The sequence below is a fragment of the Arachis stenosperma genome, chromosome 3 (assembly GCF_014773155.1).
Source record: "Arachis stenosperma cultivar V10309 chromosome 3, arast.V10309.gnm1.PFL2, whole genome shotgun sequence".
Classification (NCBI taxonomy): domain Eukaryota; kingdom Viridiplantae; phylum Streptophyta; class Magnoliopsida; order Fabales; family Fabaceae; genus Arachis; species Arachis stenosperma.
Genome location: NC_080379.1, coordinates 139,013,542 through 139,033,728, shown reverse-complemented (window position 1 = coordinate 139,033,728; position 20,187 = coordinate 139,013,542). Strand labels below are relative to the sequence as shown.

The window sequence follows — 20,187 nt, the reverse complement described above, 5'->3', positions numbered from 1 at the left end:
TTCTTATGGGTTCCCTCTTTATACCAGCCTTTTATCAGCAATTGCCACAACAATATATTCTCAAAAACATCTGATAATAGTATAGAAAATCTATTATTAAATCTCATATTCAAGGTTGTCACCAAACAACCTCGACAGTCTAACTTCAATTATGTTTTCAAAATACCAAACGAATTCGAAATTGCACACACTTTATGTCCAGGCGGCCGTCTCGAATTAAGCTTTCTAATAAACTAAAAATCATAATTTTCTAATCACTCTAGTCTCGGGAATAGAAAGAAAATCGTGACTGCTCTGCAGTGCTTAAAAACTAGAAAACAACGGCAGCCTACAATATTCAAAATTCCATATATAATTCAAATTAAATCCAAAGACCTTTAAAATTAATATGGTTCAACTTAACTTATCCAGGTCTCTTTTCCAATTGATTACAGATCAATACCATTTTTATTGAAGGAGTTACATAACTTAGAAGTTAGGTAGAAATATGTCAACATCTGTTTTAGAAATCTGCAAGCTTAGTATCTTTCAACTTGCATAACATATACTACAAAACTTCAATTAAGCTAAATTTTGGTTTGGAGACTCTTAACTTACCTAGCAACAATTGTGTCTTGGTTGCAATTCATTCGCTGTTCAATTCTAAGAGTTACAAGTATTGGAAGTTGATGCGTAATTTGCTGAAAACTGATTCTTTCCAACTTTGATCACCAATTCTCAAAAATTCACAACTTCCAATCCTTAACTTCTAAAATTCTGAAGTTTTAGAGAAATAAACTAAATTAATCAAATTTTAAAACAAAATTGGTTTTGCTTTAGAACTCAGCTCGTAAAAGTTGTAGCAAGACAACCAAGTTGCTGCTTTGTTCGAATTTTTCTGCTGCAGAAAAATTCAACGACCTGACTTCGAAAATTCGCCATAAATTATATATTTAACGAAAATGCCTCAAATTTTCCAGTCCAGTTCCATCTATTCCCATGTTTAACCTAGACTTGGTCCCACGCAATTTCGATTATTACAGAATTAGTTATAGTTTTTAACTTTGTTTAAAAGTAATGCAGAGAATCAGATTTTTAACAAAAGGTTTAATATTTCAAGATTCAACCTTCAAAACCTCTCAAAATCAATTTCAAAACAATCACCAACCAAGTTCACCACCATTACAATATATCTAATAACCAGCTCAACAGCAATCAACCAATATAATCCATCAAGATTTAGCATTCTAAGCAATTACTCATCCACAATTCATAATTCACATCTAACCAATCAATTTCACAAAATCAACAAGCTCAATCATATTCGCAGTCACAACTCAACATCCATATAATCAATCAATTACTCACAATAATTAAATCTATTTGCAGTTATTCAATAAACTTTGTATACATTCTTAAATTAAAATCATTTAAATTAAACCCCTGCCTCGATTAGCTAAACCCAAAAAAATTAACCACGATAAACCTGCTCTTTTTGAATTCACAGCAGCAGCAAAAATTCCAACGTAATCCGGACGCGGCAGCAGCACCAATCATGATCACACTTGCAGGGGAGTGGATCCTCTTCAGTGAAAAAAAACTGGATAATATTTAGGGAAAGATCTCACTCTTGGTCTCACTTGTAGAATTAAAAGTGGGAGATTACACTTTATTCTCTCCAGTAACAAAAAAAAAATAAAGAAGATTCATTTCCCACTTTTAGCAACAACAATTTTTACAGTTCCAATAGAACACAGCAGCACTAAAACACAGGTATCGGCTACTGTAATCAAAATAAGTATATAGCAGAGAAACAAAATGCTAAATAAAACAAGAGTGGAAACGTTACAGAGTTATGAATGGAGGTTCAGAGTCAAAATGAAGAGGATGGCCCAACAATTTGTCTACTCCAGCGACGAGCTCCAATTGTGGCGATTCCAACGAATACAGCATAATTAGGAATATTAGAGGCAGAGACAGGATCATTTCAAAGCGACAAGAGTTCAGAAATGGTAACTCTAGTAGTTAGGGCACAATTGACTCACCAGTAAGGACAGCGGCGACCAGAAATTCCAGCGACAAGCCCTAGCAGCAACGGCAGCGGCGCGGCCTCCTTCTAGTCGTCGTGCTCTCCTTCTTCCTGTACGCGTTCTACTTCGCTCATAACCTCCCTTCACGCAGCGGCGTTTTTCTCTTGTAGTGGCTTGAACGGCGGCGGCGATCCCAGACAGAGCCAGCGGCGTCGTCTCCCCTTCTCTCCACGCGCAGCAGCTTCAATTGATGATGGTAGCAGCGACGGATGCACGAGGATGACGAAGTCGAAGCCTTCTTGATCATCGCAGCGTCCTTCTCCCATTCCCTTACTCCCTGACTCTCGAGCTCTCCATCTCCCTTTCTCGATCTCTCTTCTTCCCCCTTCGAGCTCCCCCTTCTCTCTTCTCTGTTTCTTTCCTTCGTTCTTCTATGTGTGTGTGCGTTTAGTGAATTTAGGGTAACAATTAGGAAATTTCATTCCAATGTATAATACCAACAATAAACCAATGTAATAAATAATTTCTGTCGAGAATGATGATTTCTTTTTTTTAATTAATTAAAACATCTTTTATGATGCAGATATTGAAATTGTTTTATTTGAGGTTTTCCTTCAATTTTCAATTGATTTCAGCAATCATAGTGCTAAAGTGATACATAAGGAATGATTATCTACTAACAATTACAATTGTATCAAGAGAAAACAAAATTAGTAAAAAGACAAAAGAGAACATGGACAAGTCTGAAATTAACAAAATGTCCCTCCCTAATCCCTACACGTGCCTCCCCATCTCTTGTTCTCAGTCCCTCAATATCTCAAAGCCTCATACCTACTTGCTCTGGGGTTTCTTTCCATTCGTCTCAGTTTCAGCTGCTGCAACAACTTTCTGTGACCCAAAAAGTTGCAAAGTTGAAAGCATTCGAGCTAGGTACTGTACTTATTTGTCCTACTCTGCTTCCTACCTGTTTTCATTTCCTTTTTTATCTTTTGCTCTCATGCCTTAGTATCAACATGTTTCTCTTGTCCTCTTTCTCTACAATACATTTATAATTTGCCTATTTAACTGAGCATGCTGCAAAATGGATTACTTGTTTTTTATGGTTTGAAAAAGTGAGTTTTTATGGTCTTAGTTGAACTTTGAAGTTGGTACAAAACCCTTAGTTGCTTGTAGTGCATGTTTCTTCATTGTTTGCTCCCATTTTGAGTAGTATTTTATGCGTCTGAGAGTGGAAACTTGTAACAAGTATCAGAAACGTGAAGTATGAACTTTTGAAATGTCCATTATCATACATATTTTAGTTCTTTTTTTTTTGGTAGTCTTTTGATTGTTTTCTTTCCTTAGGGAACATGTTGTAATGTAACCATTTTTGAATGTTGTTTTATTCTCTCCAAGTGTTGTACATAATATATTCTGTTTTGTTTTTTGATGCCTAAAGATTTACTCGGAAGTAACTTCTTTGCCTTTTTCTTATGTGAATTTACATCCCAAAAGTCTCAATCATTAAATAAATATATGACTATGTAATCCCGATTGTTATAGCTATTAATAGTGGCTCTTGCAGTTGATATGGCTGTAGTCGATAACGTTTATATCAGAGTGGCAAAAGTTTTTCAAACAATAGTGATAATAATAACAGCAATATTGATTTCTTTCTTTTATCGGGACTTGTACTGACTATGTACATATTCTTATTCATGCTCTAGACAAATCATTTCAACCAATAGTCGTTATTTTTTCCTCTTCAAAATGATATTTCTTTACAACTAAAATATCCCTAAACTTATTTTTAAGTTGCATGGGTCTGAATTGTTCTTACTCATTGGCAACCTGACTTGAGAGTGACATTTTCTTACAAAAGCAACAAGAAGAAAGAAAAAGAGAGACGTAAAGAAGAGAGAAGAGAAAACTATATTCTAAGTGATTGTGCAATAGGGAACTAGGGACCGAAAGAATCGAGAAAAATGGACAATTGACCTGTGTCAATATAGGATGGCATATGCTGCTAATTTATACAAAAATATAGCATCCTTTCTTTAAGATAAACTTTTCAAATGATCCACAAAAAGCATGGGACTTGCACAATATTTAGTGAAATCCTAAAATGATAGCCCTGTGGACGAGTGTTCACCTTACTACACTCCTTTATTAATTATGGATATACTTATCATTTAATTTGTGTTTATGATGGTGCCACATATATATATATTTATATTGGGTAGTGGAGACAAAACACATCTTATGCTTCCATATTTCGGTGTGATTTTTCATTGTCTATTACATATTTCATATACTGATGAGTTTGTACTTTGAAGTTCTAGATAACACATAATTCTGCTGCATACTTTTCACTATTGTGTTTTCAAATGTCTGTCCTTTCAGGAATGGAGGCTCTTGGTACCGTGGATGACCTCTTGGATTTCTCATCCGACGTAGGTGAGGATAATGATGTTGTTGTTGACAGACGCAGGAAAGGATTTCCTTGTAACCCAGAATGCAAACAACCTTCATTCACTCCGTTGGCCATGGATGATCCTAACTATTCATTCTCTGTAAGTTTTATATTCGATTTTCAGTTCTTTCGGAATCTTAATGCCCGACAAAAAGAGAACAAATTTTTGCTTTTTGATTGTGACTATTTCAGAATCTTGTGATTTTGAAAACAGAAATGTTAGGAAAAACGTTTATGTTTTATATGCTTATTTGGCGGGTATTGGGTGGAATTAAAATTTGGACTAAGCTTACTGAGTCAGTTGCATAGGGCATTAAGAGAAATAAGATAAGATGCATGGATTATCTTTTATTGAACATAAAAGGTTCTTGATTGGCTTTAGTTTCTTTTATAAGTGTGTACACTATACTTTTGGACAAGCTTTTACTCAAAATGTGGTGGTCATTTGTTAGTGTTAGTGTGTTACTACAGGATTTATCTTAATTAACAGGTGCTTACATATTTTTATTTATGTGTTCATCATTGCATTGCAAACACTAGATCAGGTAATAAACATTATGTAGACTATATATTTGGTCATATTTTTCCACTTACTTTTCTTCCAAGCTTTCCTTGTGGTAGAGTCATTCATTTCTTCAGTCTGAAGAAAACAAATCATGTGGTCACTTGTTCCTTTTATCCAAAGGTCTGCATTGATTACTAATTAGTTGGGTATCCACTGAGTGATGTGAAGATCAATTTGTCCCCCATTGTCATCTATCAGGAGTTCGCCGAGGAAGAGCTTGAATGGTTGTCCAATAAAGACGCATTTCCTGCTGTCGAAACATTTGTCGACATACCATCTGTTCGGCCTAACATGTCAAAGCACCAAGGGACAGCCTCAGTGCTTGAATATAGAAGGAGCATCCCCAATAATAACTGCACTAACAACATTACACTCTTAAACGGCTTTGATCACCTGAAGGTCCCTGTCCGAGCAAGGAGCAAGTGCCGTAGTAGGCCTCGCCTGGCTATTGCTGACGTCTCAAGTCATCAGTCCTGGTGGAGACTATCTAGTAGAGAAATTTCCGGAGCAGAAGTGATAAAAATCCCAACCATTGGGAGGAAATGTCAGCACTGTGGATCTGAAGAAACTCCACAGTGGCGATCCGGTCCGCTTGGGCCAAAAACACTTTGTAATGCCTGTGGGGTTAGGTTCAAGTCTGGTCGGCTCGTCCCGGAGTACCGTCCTGCAACCAGCCCAACTTTTCGTCACGAGTTGCATTCTAATTCCCATAGGAAGATTATCGAGATGAGGAAGCAGAAGCAAATGGGAATGGTTTGAAGGCAATGGATCACAAAAGGCGATTTGATAGTGTGCAGTGCTTGTAACAATCAGCAGCTCAGTAGTTTTGTTTCGATTTATTCTAATTATTTGTTTCTTTTTCTGGGTCCATTTTTTCTGTGGGGTTGGTTAGATCAAAATCAAATTTCTTGAGGAAAAATCAAACTAGGGGGGAGGTCGTAAAATTATGTATCCCATTGTTACGCTGTAAACAAGAAGCCAGCTTAGGATTATTATTCTTTTATTTTGCTGCTTTTAGGCATGTATTCTGTACTTTATTTGGGAGAAGCTCTTATACTTGTCTTGAACTAATTATAAATTTTGATTTGATTACTTGGTTGTAGTTGATTGCTGACGAACTGTGATACTATTCAGGTTGTATGTTGTGACATCATCCATTAATAAGAAAAACAACATAGTTTTTTTACCACGCAAAAAAGAATAGAAGAAAGGGAATTTTCTTTGCATCTTAGATGTGAACACTCTTTTCTATTGTTTGATCTTCCTTTAAAGTAAGTCAAAATTGAACTGATTGTGAATACTGCAACAAAAAGAGTAGAGAATATAATAGCACAAATTAAGCTTAATTCGCATCCACTAATTTACTATGGTGTGCAAAATGGGGTACTTAATACATGCAACATACAATTACATCCATGCAACATGCAAATATGCAACTACATACTCGTGAATAAAAAGGTTTATAATTTTTTTATTCACATTGACAAAGATGGGGTTAATTCATCATTGTAACCATGTACAATAATATGAGAAACAAAAAAGCTGCTCCATGTGATTCTTACCTTTGAAATTGCATATTGGCTTGCATATTTTATCTCCCTCTTTTGGAACCTGTTTTTTCAACCAAATAGAATAAGAGGTTGTTGTTTAACAGAATTACCAATTCGTTTTTTATCCATGGTTTTCCAACCATTTGATTTTAGCCTTCGCAGTTCGCATCTTCATTATCTTCCATAATTTCTTTTCTTAACCCATAAGGCTATAACACCAATTGAATGCTGCTAAATAACAAACAAATTTAATTTAAAAATTTGAATGAGTTTTTATCTAATTAGTTGTCTAAGTATGAAGTTGAATAAAGAGAAATTTTTTCTCTAAGCTAAAAAACAATCAACTGGATTTGAAATATTAAAAGGATACTCTTCTTTGTAAATGATCCTATAAGGTATATCTGGGATTCTGGGTAATCGTCCACTTCAGAAGCAAGAATATTGACTAAAATATTTTTGCATGCAAAAATATTTTTTCGTTGATTGAATGTTTATCATGTTTTATTCAAATATGAATGGAGTTCGGTTTATTGAAGTTGGTGATTTACACTCAATTGTTAAGTGTTCATTTGAGTTTATTTGCATGCAGAAATTATTTTTCTTGCTGATTGAATGTTTATCACGTTTTATTCAATCACTACTTGTGCCTGATTTTACTTTTTATATCCTTTTCAGGGGTTAATAATATCCCAAATGAGGATTTATACTGGGGCAAAACCCTTGATGGAGGACGGAGAGGGTGTTAAAGCAGAGTATATCAAGCTCAGCGGTCAACGAACAAAATTAACAAAATAAAAGACCAAGAGATTCAGGCATCTGAAGTTATAAGACTCCTCAAGTTATCTGCTGTCTTCTCAAGCCCTTTTTATAAATTCACATATGGCGATATAGATAGTAAATAGGTTGTAGTTTCTTTGACTCGTTGTAATAATTAACACTAATTTGTTTAACTTGTTTAAAAAAACAAACACTTCTTCTTTAATGTATATATGTGAATGTTAATGTATATATTTGTTAGAACTGTTTGGGCTGCTGTTTTGTTCTAGGTTCACAGTGAATGGATTCAGGGTATTTATCAAACATCAAGAGCACGAAAAACACAAATGAACTGAAATTAACACACTAGATGAACCGAAAAAAGTGTAAATAGCACCATTACAGAAAGCTAATTTGAAAAAATGTTTATATCAGTATTCAGTTTTAGAAACACCTAAACATCAAGAGTCCCTCTCTACTGCATACGATTAGTAGATTCTTAATCTCATCTCCCTTCCGAGTTGTGTTCTTTATTTTGGTAAAAAAATGACAAGTTTGGAATAATCTTTGTAGAACTTTTCAACTTCTTCTAGTGTCTTGAAAGTCATCACAACCTTTGAGACAAATTGTTCATCCACAACACACCTGGTCTGTATAATGAACCGAACACATTATTAAAATGAAACTATTATATAGTACTAAATGAACGGAATATTGTCCATTACATAAATTTAAATTCGAACAACTGTCTGCATAATAAACCGAACACATTATTAAAGCGAAACAATTGTATAGTACTAAATGAATGGAACATTATCAATTATATAAATTCAAATTCGAATAACTGTCTGCATAATGAACCGAATATGTTATTAAAGTGAAACTATTGTATAGTACTAAATGAACAGAACATTATCCATTATATAAATTCAAATTCGAACATTGTCTATATATAATCAAATTCGAAAGACCTACATCTAGAATTCAGAGATTGCATTCCATTCAATTGAATTCAGTTCAATCCAAATTAGAACACCAGCATCTAGAATTTAGCAATTGTATTCAATTCAATTCAATAATGAAAACCTTGTCCGCTTGATTCGATTCAGAAGAATAATCCAAATCGCTCTATTCAACTAATTTGAAGTTAAATCATTCATTGTTTTGATAGGCTATTAAAATCTGAAAATGAAGAAGATAAATCCACAGATCGAAGAAGAAAACGAAGAAGAATAGGAAGAAGAACGATGAGCAGCAGAGCAGATCCAAAAATTACAATTAGATCGTTAACGTTGAAGAATGTTTATGTTGAAAAAGAAACTTTATGTTACGTTAATAGAAGGGGGAGGGGGGCGCGTGTGTATTTCACATAACTTGGGAAGGGGGAGGCGCGTTAACAAAAAAGTGTTTGGATGACTTGGTTAAGTTTTTTACATAGATGTATAGCATTGTTGTAAATAAAAATGTATTGGCCTAGAATTTATTTTTATTCATTTTTATTATGGATGATATATTAAGGAATAAGGATGACGTATTAAACATGTGTCTAAGAATCTCTCAACAAGCAAATACACTTTTTATGTCAATTCCTTTCTCGCGCTCAATACTTGCCCATCCGAGTGCAAGGCCAAGATTATCGGTTTTGGCTATGGATACCCGAGGTAAGGTTGCCTTTTGGTGGTAAATGTAGATATCAAAATTACCAATAGAATAAAGATAAAAACAAGTTTTAATGGCATAGAAACATTAAAGGTGGGTAGATGTTGATGATGACGCTTTGTAACAAGGTTCTAAAATAACTTTATTGAACATCTGATAATTCTCTAATCTATCGATCGAGTTCAACATTTTTCTTGTATCCTCTGATACATGGCAGATTATGGATCGGAGGTATATCCTGCATAAGATTTCATCTTTATTATTATTATTATTATTATTATTATTATTATTATTATTATTTTGTTTTATGCTCTGCACGTTGAACTTTAATTTTTGTAAATGCCGATTGATTGTGTTATAGTTAATTCAACATAAATTTCTATAATAATTTTCTTTTAACCTTTCATTTTTAGTTTTTGTTTCTCTTGAAACTTAAAGATTTGCCTCTATTAATATGATGAAACATAATCACGATATATTCTTAATCAAGTTGACAATGTTGGAAAACTTCAATGTCTTTTGAATAATATATATGTGTTTTTCTTATACTTCTCGGAGTAAATGGTAGTGCCATTGACATAAAGTTTGATACAAAGCATGCATGAAGATTGTAATCCCATAAAAGTTGAATTTCGTTCATAAGGACCTTCAGAACTACTTCTGTTTCACATCGATTCATATATGTTTGGTGATATATGTTTCAGGGTTTTCAATGTTATTGAAGGAATGGTGTCACTTGACCATGTAAAATATTCTTAATGTTAAGAAGGGATCTTTTATAGACATGGGAAAGCATATTGGGGAGAAAGAATCTGAATTGTCAAGTGCAAGTTCTAGTCATCAAGAAAACCATCCAGGAAGAGTTTGGGGAATTTTTCATGTGATGAAGTATCATCATTGGCGCCATGTGAAAAGAAAGCATTCACACAAAAAGCATGATGATGGAAAACATGAAGCTAGTATGTACACCTTGTATTTCTTTTTTTTCAGCTTTCTTGCATTGGATTTCTTTTCTTTCATCTATGTTTGCCTCTATATTTAAACATATGTTTATCAAGGGGAGTTTCAGGACAACGGTTGAGTTGTCCCTATGTGATTTAAAAATCACGGATTCAAATCATAAAAATAGTCACTGATTAATTATACTCTCTGAATGTGGTCCTTTCCCTTAAAATTCTATGTTTATGAAAGGAAGTCTTAGAACAACGGTTGAGTTGTCTAAGTAAATTTAAAGTTGTGGATTCAAGTGGAAACATTCTTTGGGTGTGACCCTTTTCCCGATCCTGTGTTAACACGACATGCTTGTTCATCGGGATGCCACTTTTAATATAAACCTATGTTTATGTATGTGTAATTAGCTATCACAAAGCAAAAATATTTGAGTGACATAGTTTTTCTCTCAAATTATGTTTTAGCCTCATAGATGTTGCAACAATTTCTTTCACTTTCAGGAGATGAAATTCCAGTGACTTCACATGAAATGCCTGAAAATCATGGGCCAATTACAAGACCATCCAATGTATGTAAAGAACAATACCTTTGGTTACGGGCTACTATATTTTGTTTTTCAAAAATAATGATATCTGTTGTGTTGATCTTATATTCACTTTGAATTTCATCGAGCAATTTAGAACATTTACTTTTCTTATAAAGGACACACTGAAAGTAGTATCTCATTGAAACTTTCCTAGGTTGAACAACAAAAGTTAAAGTCCTCTCCACGAAGCAAACATTCTATCAAATCTCGGTTAAAGGCGCTCGTTCAAGAAGAAATATACAGAAAGAAGGGTCAACACAAGCGAAGCTCAACATGTCCATCGAAGTCACAACTAACTCGTGCCGATTCAATGCATCACATGGAAGTTGATCCACTCAATGAGGAGTTGCTGACATCTAAGAACTCTAAGGCTAATGGTGATGTAACATGCAATGAAAAATGTTTAGACTGTGGTACTGTGTTTTCTGCTGACACTTTGGAAATGAGTAAGATTCATAAACATAAGAGACATGACATAGATTCCAGTTCTCCTAATCAAGGTGTTCGAAACGAAAAGCTTAAGTCAATGAATGCAAAGATTCTTACAGCTGATGCTTCACCCCATCTTTTCAAGGATTTTCTTGATGCTTTGGATTTGATGAGCAAAAACAAGGATTCTGTGTTGAAATATATACAGGAACCTGAAGGTTCTCCTTCAATTCCGTCTCCGGTTCATAATAAACAAGATCTCAGAAGCAAATCGAAACGATCAAACTCTGTTTCGTTTCCTCTGCCGGATTCTTCATCAGGAAGTAAGGATTCTAATAAGCCTAGACAGCACAAAATAGAAAATTCTCCACAACGTTCACCGGAGGTTGCTAGCAATGTGAGAATCAAAAGAAATTTCTTGGATCTCAAAAAGAAGATAATGCAAATAATTGAAGAGCGCAAGAAAGAGAAGCATCGCATTGCAATGGATGCTATAGTGGACAAAATCCCTCAAGGAAACAAACCTTCAAAAATTTCAAAAAAGTACACACATGATCCATTGAAAGACCCCGCAATTGATATAGAAGGGAAAGAATCTATGACAAAGAGTTATAGCAATCGTCTCTCTTCTTTTTCCTTTAACAAACGTCCTCAATCTACCATGAGAACTGAATCTCTAAAAGAATCAGCTGGCAGATATTCTCAGCTGTATGAGACTTGTTTCAATGCTGAAGCCAATTGTCCTAAGGCGGCTGACACAATAAAGTTGAAGGCAGAAGAGAAGAGTTCGGTGTTAACGACCCCAAAAACCTTTCAGAGGTTCCATTCATTACCTAACATTACACCCTACCTCAACCAAAGTGATGATTCTTCTCTGTTTCTCTCTGCCCAAAATTCTTTTAGGCAGCGTGATGGCGAAAGCATTTTAAGAAGTTTGAACAATGTTTGTGATTCAGACGGTGAAGTTTTGCTACGAGCTCTAGATGACGATGCAATTCAAGAAAGCATCTTGAATGCTCTTGAACCGAAGAAAACTCTTGTAAGGAGTGAATCAATATCAGAACAAGATGTTGATGCTTCAGGAAACTTGAGTGATAGTGATGGTGCTTCTTGCTCTGAACTAGTTACTGGACATGGAGTAGAATTTCCTCATATGCTTGGAGAAGCAAACTCGGTCTTCTCTTGTGACACCAACTTCATGGAAGACACATTTGATCTTGATAAGTTAAACATATTGGACGGTATATATTTTCTTCTTATTCCTTTCCATTGCAATATACCATTAAAATACTTACATGCTTGTAAATTTATATTTACATGCATGAATAAATATACTTGAAATTAACGATAGAAAGGGTATCATGGTTTTCATAATCAAAGTATACAAGTTTGTGTAAGGATGATAGTTAAATGAGTCTTATAATAAGAGGTCTTAAAGTGAAATTTGGGGTATACATTTCTCCATCTTGACAGTTCTTCGTTTTCTGATTTTCACTCTGTCATGCCTATATTAGTTTTTCAAAAATGCTATATGAATATAAAAAGTCAGTAATCAAATCAACCATCATTTATTTGTGCTTAAGTACATATGTCGCTTAATTTATTTTTAAACTCTATTTTGTATTTTGATATGTATTCTATATGGATGTGACTGATTTGTTAGTTGATTTTTTATGTACATATAATCTATTCTAAATTTTAGAGGATAACTTTCAAATTGAATTTATTAAAAAAAATATTAGAAGACTAATATTTTTTTTATCAATATAAACTAACACTTTGGGCCAACATTTTATTTATTTACTATTATAAAATTTAGGATTTAGAAATTTTATCAATATAAGTCGACACTTTGGGCCAACATCTTATTTATTTACTGATGATAAATTTTGTTGGTCGTGTAGCATTGCTATTATTTAAATGAATCTTCTATTTGTTAATTCGATTAACCAAAATATCATATTTTCTTACCTTGCAACTTCTTCAAAATTTCAACTATGGCCTACTGATGGATTGCTATATAACACAGGTGAGCTATTTTATGACACCGAATCAGATCAGCAAGAAGTAGTTGGGAGAGGAGATTACACTCAAAAGTTCCAAACTATAAGTAAGCGCTTCAATTACAAAATTCCATGTGTTGAAGTTGATCCAAGCCATGAAGGTGCATTCAATTACGTGAGAAAGGTGTTGGAGCTCTCTGGTTTCACTGGCTCTGAATCTCTTGAAATGTGGTATTCAGAGAATCAGCCAGTAAATCCTTCAGTTTATGAAGAATTAGAAGGCTGCTTGCTTCTTGATCCTGATTGTTCTGGTAATATTGATAAGGGTGGACAATGTAACCATTTACTTTTGTTTGATATAGTCAATGAGGGGTTGTTGGAGATTTTTGGAAGATCATATTGCTATTACCCTAGATCATTATCTTCACTCTCCCATGTTCATCCATTGCCAGTAGGAGAAAATGTTCTAAGAAAAGTATGGGCACTTATTAGCTGGAACCTTAGATCAACATCTGAGCCTTACCCATCATTGGATTACTATGTGAGTAGAGATCTTGCAAAAGATGATGGGTGGATGAATCTCCAATTTGATTCTGAATGTGTGGCCCTTGAGCTTGATGACTTGATTTTTGATGATCTACTAGAGGAAATAATACGCACTTAGCTTAGCTTAACCTAAGCTTTTTTTTTCTTGTTCTTCCCCTTTATACTCTAATGCATCTAATACGATTGTTGGATTTTGATGTAATAGTGAATTATGTTGTACATTTAATTTGTTCATGTGAAATTAGTTTTTCAACAAGAAAACTTAAAGGAAAGGCATATGTATATTAAATCATTAATATTTTACAACTTGATGTTTGATTAGTTCGTACTGTAAAACATGCAAGATTCAATTCACAATTTCACATGTATTGCAAATGTAAATAAAGTTGGATCATATTCACTGCCAGGGGCGGAGACTCTCACTGGGGGAGGGTGTCTGAGGGAGGGGAGTGGCCTCCAAAATTATAATTTTTGTTAACAAAAAATGAATTTATAGAGATAGTTCCTTTAAATTATATTACACAGCTCCTTTAAAAAAAAAAAAATTAGTCTCCTTTTCAAATTATCAATACAATTCATTTATAATTTAGTGTAAACCTATAAAAAAAGTTCAAATGTTCTTGTATTATGCTAAGAAAATATTGTAGTCCAATTTATTTAAAAAAGAAAACATAAACTCTCTCTTTCGAATGCACATATTTTTCACTTTTGCAACACCATACACCCATTAACGTTTTATATTCTTCTTCTTTGTTTTTTTATCTTTTATTCTTTGAACCATTGGTTCTTGTTTCTTTTTTTTTTTTTCTGCAAATTAAAAAAAAATTCTAATTCAACAAGTGGTCCCTTACTTTGCTTTTACAAAAAAGTTTCCTTTTCTACTCTTCTTTCTACGTGAAGAGAACAATTAAACCAGCAATCAAGACACATAGTCATACATTTTATATGGATAAATAATAAAATAGATAAAATATATTTTATTTTTTTAATTTAAATAAATTAATTTTATTTTTCAGTTAGTCTTGCTTGATTATTTTTTTTATATTTTTTTATATATGTATTTATTTACTTAATTTATTATTATTCGTTATGTTTGATATAATTATTCGTTATTTTTTATTACGTTATTTAACTATTTAATTATAATTTTTACTATTGATGCTACAGTGTTAGTATTATTGTTCTAAATTTTAAATATCTTATTTTGAATTGAAATATAATTTTTATATTTCATAAAGATTATAAATTGTAATTTTCACTTTTTGCTAAGTATATTTTTAAGATTTAATTACTCTGTTGGTCCTTATAGTTTTACTAATTTTTTAATTATTAGGTCCCTATACATTTTTTTAATTGGATCTCTACATTGTTTTTATTTTTGTAATTAGGTCCTTTTCATTTCAAAAACGTTAAAATTAATAGAATATGTCTTTCAAAATACATGCGGTCAAACATCTATTTAGTTTTTTAATTATGAATACCTTTAATTTGTAAAGAAATATTCAGTTAACTCTAATATTTTTTATTCTAGAAAGGACCTAACTATAAAATTAAAAGAAGTGTAAAGACCCAATTGAAAGGGAAAAAAAATATAGAGATCTAATTGAAAATTTAGTAAAATTATAGAGAGCAACAAAATAATTAAATTTATTTTTAATTATAGAAGTTTATTCAGTCACTTAAATTATGGATAAGTTCAAAATCATTGATACATTTTCTATAAGAAGAGATCAAAGAAATAAAGATACTTCTACTGTTACTACTCCAACACTTGAGGAGCCATCAAATTTCATTACTTCAAGTTCTCTGTTGAATAGCTCAAAGTGGATGACTTCACTACAAGAAAAAGGCGCATTTGTAACAAAAAATATTGTTACAAAACGTCGAAATTTTGAAACAAAAGTTTTTTGTAACAAAAAAATGGTCCATTGTAGTAAGTTCCATTATAAAAAGTTTTTGTAACGAAAAATGGAATTGTTACAATTCAATACCATATTTTGTAACAATTTTTCCTGATACAAAAAATCAGAAGCCGTTACAAAAATGGTAACAAATTTTGATCTTGAAGGTATTTTTCGTGACAGTCAATTTTTTTCCTATCAAAAAATTTTGTTACAAAATGTAACATGATTTTGTAACATTTTTTTTCTTTAGTTACGAAAGCAAATTAATTATTTTGTAACAACTTTTTTTTATTACAAATTACATGCATAATTTACTAAATTATTTTTTAAATTAACTAATATATTAACGCTTTTAATAAGCAAGTTTACATGTATATAATATGCAAAAACATACATAAGTCAAACAAGATCCTTTTAGCTAAAATTGTCTTGAAACAAAATAACATTAGCTAGTGAGTACATTAATTAGTTCAACCAAAACATAAAAGTTCTAACATAAAAGTTCAACCAAAACATAAAAGTTCTAACATAGATTAGTGTCTCTATGTATCAAAACATTCTTGAGCCCTCAAGGTAGCATATGGTCACCATTTCAGCACTCCTATAAATAAGAAAAACCGAAACAAAAAAGTTAGAAACAAGATATAACACTAATTATAATTTTTCCACTAAGTTTTATCCAAAATGTTTAGAAAAATTTCGGCAGAACCTCCCCTAAAACTTGTATATTTCCACCGTCCACGGTTCCAACAAACACAACCAATTCACAACTTGCACCCTTTCAAACAACACAATGCAGTTTAATTGAGCAACCAAATAGGACAACAACCAAATAGTGAATAACAAAACTCGAAGCTTCCAGCTTCCAACAGCCAAAACAGTGAAGCACTTAGCCAGATAATCAATCAATTGAGCTTAGCAACAGTTGAAAACCAAAAGCAATTAAATACCAACTCAATCAATTAATTGAATCAAAGATGAATATTGAAAACAACTTAAAATAAATTCCGGCAGCATTTCAGCAGTAAATTTGCCTATTTCACAATTTCAATCAATCAATTCAAATTCCATATGAATTCTTTGACAGTTAAAAACACAAAAAATCATAATAAATCCATAGAAAGGAAGTAAATAAGCCAATTCTAGCAAGAAAACATGAGGAAACAATTAAAACCAATCCAACCAGCAAGAAGTAGAGCAGCACTCAGCAGAACAGCAATCAATGGCCCATCATACAGCACCCAAAACAGTAAAATGAACAAAGGTAATGAATTTAGGCAGCATTCTATTTATTGAAGTCAATAACTATTACACTTGCAAGCAGCAGGGGCATAGCAGTTTATCCATTAATTCAACAGAAAATCAATCAAGTCAAACTAAATGATTTCAGCAACAGATTTATCAATAAAATCAATCTCAGTTCAGCAACCATAATCTATTCCAACACAAGCAACAATAACTCAACAGCATTTTCTTTCTCATTGAATTTAACAATCATTCAATAAGCAAGCAATGAGGGGGAAAAATCAGCAGCAACCAACAGCAAGTATAGAGCAGCAATAACAACTTAATATGAGAAATTATTCAACAACAAATGCACACACAAATACAAGGATTACATAAATGACTCATCATGCTTATCCACATAAGTCTGCAGTGAAACCACTTACCGTTTCACTTAAGAGGCTTGTAAAAACAGCTTTTTTATCAACTTCTTTCTCATTCTCCCTTTCAGGCTCACTGTCAGTACTGGTAGGAGGTGGAAGTGCTGAAGCACCAAATATGGCTTCGTCATGAGTAGCTTGGATTTGTTCCTCCCTTCTTTCCTTGATAAGAAAATGGATTCGATCTATGTTTAGTCTTCCATACATAGATGATGCATGTATGTTAACAAGGAACAAAACTGACTATTCATGAATATAAGAAGAGGAATATACCTCTATTTTAGAATACTGGAAACTCTGGCCAATTTGCTTGACCAAGGAAGCATCATCTTCAGCCACTGCAGATAGGTGGGCAAATACAATTAGCTCAATTAAGTTTCAGGCTTCAAGCCAAACCCCAAACCATTACTCATTATCATTTATAAGAAAAAATATCATTGGCATTCAATAATTAAAAGAATCACCATGACTAAGCAATAAACAATTAAAATCAGTAAGTATTGGTGGTATTAACAAGCACACAACAACAGTACTCAACATTGGATCAATTAAAAATGAAATTTACATTATCAGAAAAACATAGGAAGACTAAAAAAATTGTCCATTTTAAAACAGATTGTATTTGCAATGAAGAAATCTGGGTAAATTTATTTAGAATAATGAAATTGGCAAACAAGTCCAACCTTCAACTTCCTCATCTTCAAGAGGTGTATCCTTGTCAAACTCAAATCACTTCCAGCCCTTGCCTTTTTCTGAGTCTTAAGCAGCTGCATTAAAAAATATCCCACGAAATCAAGTTAGTACAACATGTATAAACAAGCACGCTTGCACACTGTGCAGTTTTTTGAATCAAATCCTTTTTCCATGATATGTTGATGTTTTGCAGTTCCCAAATTTCATCTCATCATTCTTCTCGTGATTTTTATTGCCATCTATATGGAGTCCACATGGCCCATCAACAAGGAATGTTGTAGAAAACGTACAATCCTATCCAACTCACCGAATAGAAGCAAGTTTTACTTTTGTAGCTGTAACTAATATTGTTCGATTTCCATTAGTATGGAGCTATCCATTTATGATTTTTAGTACTTGTTCAGATTTCTATTGCAACCATTATATTAGCATCTATTGTAATAAGAATGATTTTTAGTACTTATTTTTTGTTCAGTACTTAAATTTATACACACATTAGTTAAGACGAAATGCATATCCAGCATATGCCAGCAAGACCCCATTATGGAATCTTAACCAAATCTCCTTGTATCTTTCCGTTAGTACCATTCAGATTTTATGAATACTAATAGCAAGTTCTATATATAGCTATTGTACCAATCATTTGTTTTCTGAAGAAAGCAACAATACGATCCATTTTTCCTATTCTCTTCTACTTCTTCTGTTTCAAATTTTAATTTACTTATTTCATTAAATATCATAAGAAACACCACTTAACAAAGAGATAGATATAATCCAATATAGGCTAGAGATATGTGATTACTAGACAACAAAACTAAGTTATATTGGATAATCATTATCCTCTTGGCCTAACTAACCTTCAAAATGGAAATCAAAGAAATTTCTAACTTATAACATGTGCAAAAACTTGTTTGAAATATTATTAACTTATTTTAATCTCAATCTTTAAAGTAGGATAACAGGGCCGTGCCTCAATTTTTACATTGTTTTCAAAATTAGAACCATAACAACGAATTCCAACAAATAAATCAAAATTTACAAACAAACATAAAAAAAATCTTAAGGAATCAGAACAAAGAATTTGCAAGTTTCAACAAGTAAACACAATTTACAAACATAATTAAATAAACTAAAACCTAAAGCTTGAAAATTTTAAAAATCATAATAAACAAGAAATCAGAACAAAAAATGAACAAGTGATTTGCAAGTTTCAGCAAGTAAACACAATTTACAATCAGAATTAAATAAATAAAAACCTAAGGCTTGAAAATTTTAAAAATCATAATAAAAGAATCAGAGGGGAGAACGCCCTTACCGGCAGTAGATCCCGGTGAGGCAACGCTATTTTCTGGCGACAGGGGCTCAGTGACGCAACCCCTAACAGCAGCGATGACGGTGACTCTACGAACGGCGACTGGGCGCAGCAGCACGAACATCGCCTCCTCCTTCTTCCTCGGTCTTCCTCCCTCCACGCCTTTGTCTCTCCTGCGCGTCCTCAACGTCGTCCGTGAAGGGAGATGCGACGGCGGTGGAAGCTGTAAACGACCCGCTCGAGATGAAGACGACTAAGACGGTGGCTTCCCTCGACGACAGTAGAACGCGAACTGACGGCAGCGATGGAGGCACAGCGACACTCCTTCATCGAGCAGCTCTTCCTCTCGCTCAACGTCTTCCCCTTCCTGACGGCGACACGATGGCGTGGCGGCAGTGCCCGCCGGCACCGTCCTCCCTCTTTCCCCTCTCTTTCTCTTGCTCTTTGATTCCACCTTCCCCTTTCTTTTCCTTTTTTTCCTCTCCGTTCTTCCCTTTCTCTTGCTGTATGTGTGTATTTTTGTGTTGTTAGTGTGTATTTGGGGACTTGGTGGTGTGACGGCTGGAAGGGTTTAGAGTTAGAGTGAGTGAAGGTGAGTGAGTAAGTGTGGGTTTAGTTGGGATAAAATTAGGATTAGGATTTTTAATTTGATAATTAGGGTTTGTTTTTTTAAAAAAATGTAAAATTAGATATTTTTAGATAAATTGAAATTTAGTAATTTTAATTAAATTAGACTATACAGTATTAACTATTAAGTATTTATGAAAATTATATAAGTTTTAATTAATTTTAAATTCAGAAATCTCATTACTTTGATTTAATTACTTTTTGATAAATAATAATTTGAAAACAAAATCATGAATTAATTATAATAAATCATAAATAATTTATTATTTATTTTTTAACAACAAAAAATTTTAAAGGTTTAATAATGAAAAGTGAAAGTGAGGGTTAGAATTAAGGTCTTTATTTTTTATATTTGTTTTTATTTTTTAATTTTAACTATTTTTATTTATATTTAACAATTAATTTTTTTAATTTAAAAAATTAATTTTTAGTCAATATTTAAGATTGGTTATTAGTAAAAATTATATATTAGTTTTATAAA

The 20,187-nt window shown here is 32.9% G+C and overlaps 2 protein-coding genes across 2 annotated transcripts; both read left to right on the top strand.

Annotated features, from left to right (window-relative positions):
- Nucleotides 1–2,519: 2,519 nt before the first annotated feature.
- Nucleotides 2,520–6,085, top strand: LOC130965231 (GATA transcription factor 1). The gene is made up of 3 exons (XM_057889965.1): nucleotides 2,520–2,939; nucleotides 4,392–4,561; nucleotides 5,225–6,085. The coding sequence occupies exons 2-3, from the start codon at nucleotides 4,394–4,396 to the stop codon at nucleotides 5,783–5,785; spliced, it is 729 nt and encodes a 242-aa protein (XP_057745948.1). The 5' UTR covers nucleotides 2,520–2,939; nucleotides 4,392–4,393; the 3' UTR covers nucleotides 5,786–6,085.
- A 3,669-nt stretch (nucleotides 6,086–9,754) lies between these two features.
- LOC130966757 (uncharacterized) lies at nucleotides 9,755–13,624 on the top strand. The gene is made up of 4 exons (XM_057891581.1): nucleotides 9,755–9,950; nucleotides 10,443–10,510; nucleotides 10,683–12,198; nucleotides 12,987–13,624. The coding sequence occupies exons 1-4, from the start codon at nucleotides 9,776–9,778 to the stop codon at nucleotides 13,622–13,624; spliced, it is 2,397 nt and encodes a 798-aa protein (XP_057747564.1). The 5' UTR covers nucleotides 9,755–9,775.
- The last annotated feature ends 6,563 nt before the right edge of the window (nucleotides 13,625–20,187 follow it).

Excerpts from the sequence above, each read along its gene's own strand:
- LOC130965231 (XM_057889965.1), top strand. The coding sequence starts at position 4,394 with ATGGAGGCTCTTGGTACCGTGGATGACCTCTTGGATTTCTCATCCGAC. Across the intron at positions 4,562-5,224 it reads ATCCTAACTATTCATTCTCT|GAGTTCGCCGAGGAAGAGCT; the intron begins GTAAGTTTTATA and ends GTCATCTATCAG.
- LOC130966757 (XM_057891581.1), top strand. The coding sequence starts at position 9,776 with ATGGGAAAGCATATTGGGGAGAAAGAATCTGAATTGTCAAGTGCAAGT. Across the intron at positions 10,511-10,682 it reads CAATTACAAGACCATCCAAT|GTTGAACAACAAAAGTTAAA; the intron begins GTATGTAAAGAA and ends AAACTTTCCTAG. Across the intron at positions 12,199-12,986 it reads TAAGTTAAACATATTGGACG|GTGAGCTATTTTATGACACC; the intron begins GTATATATTTTC and ends TATATAACACAG.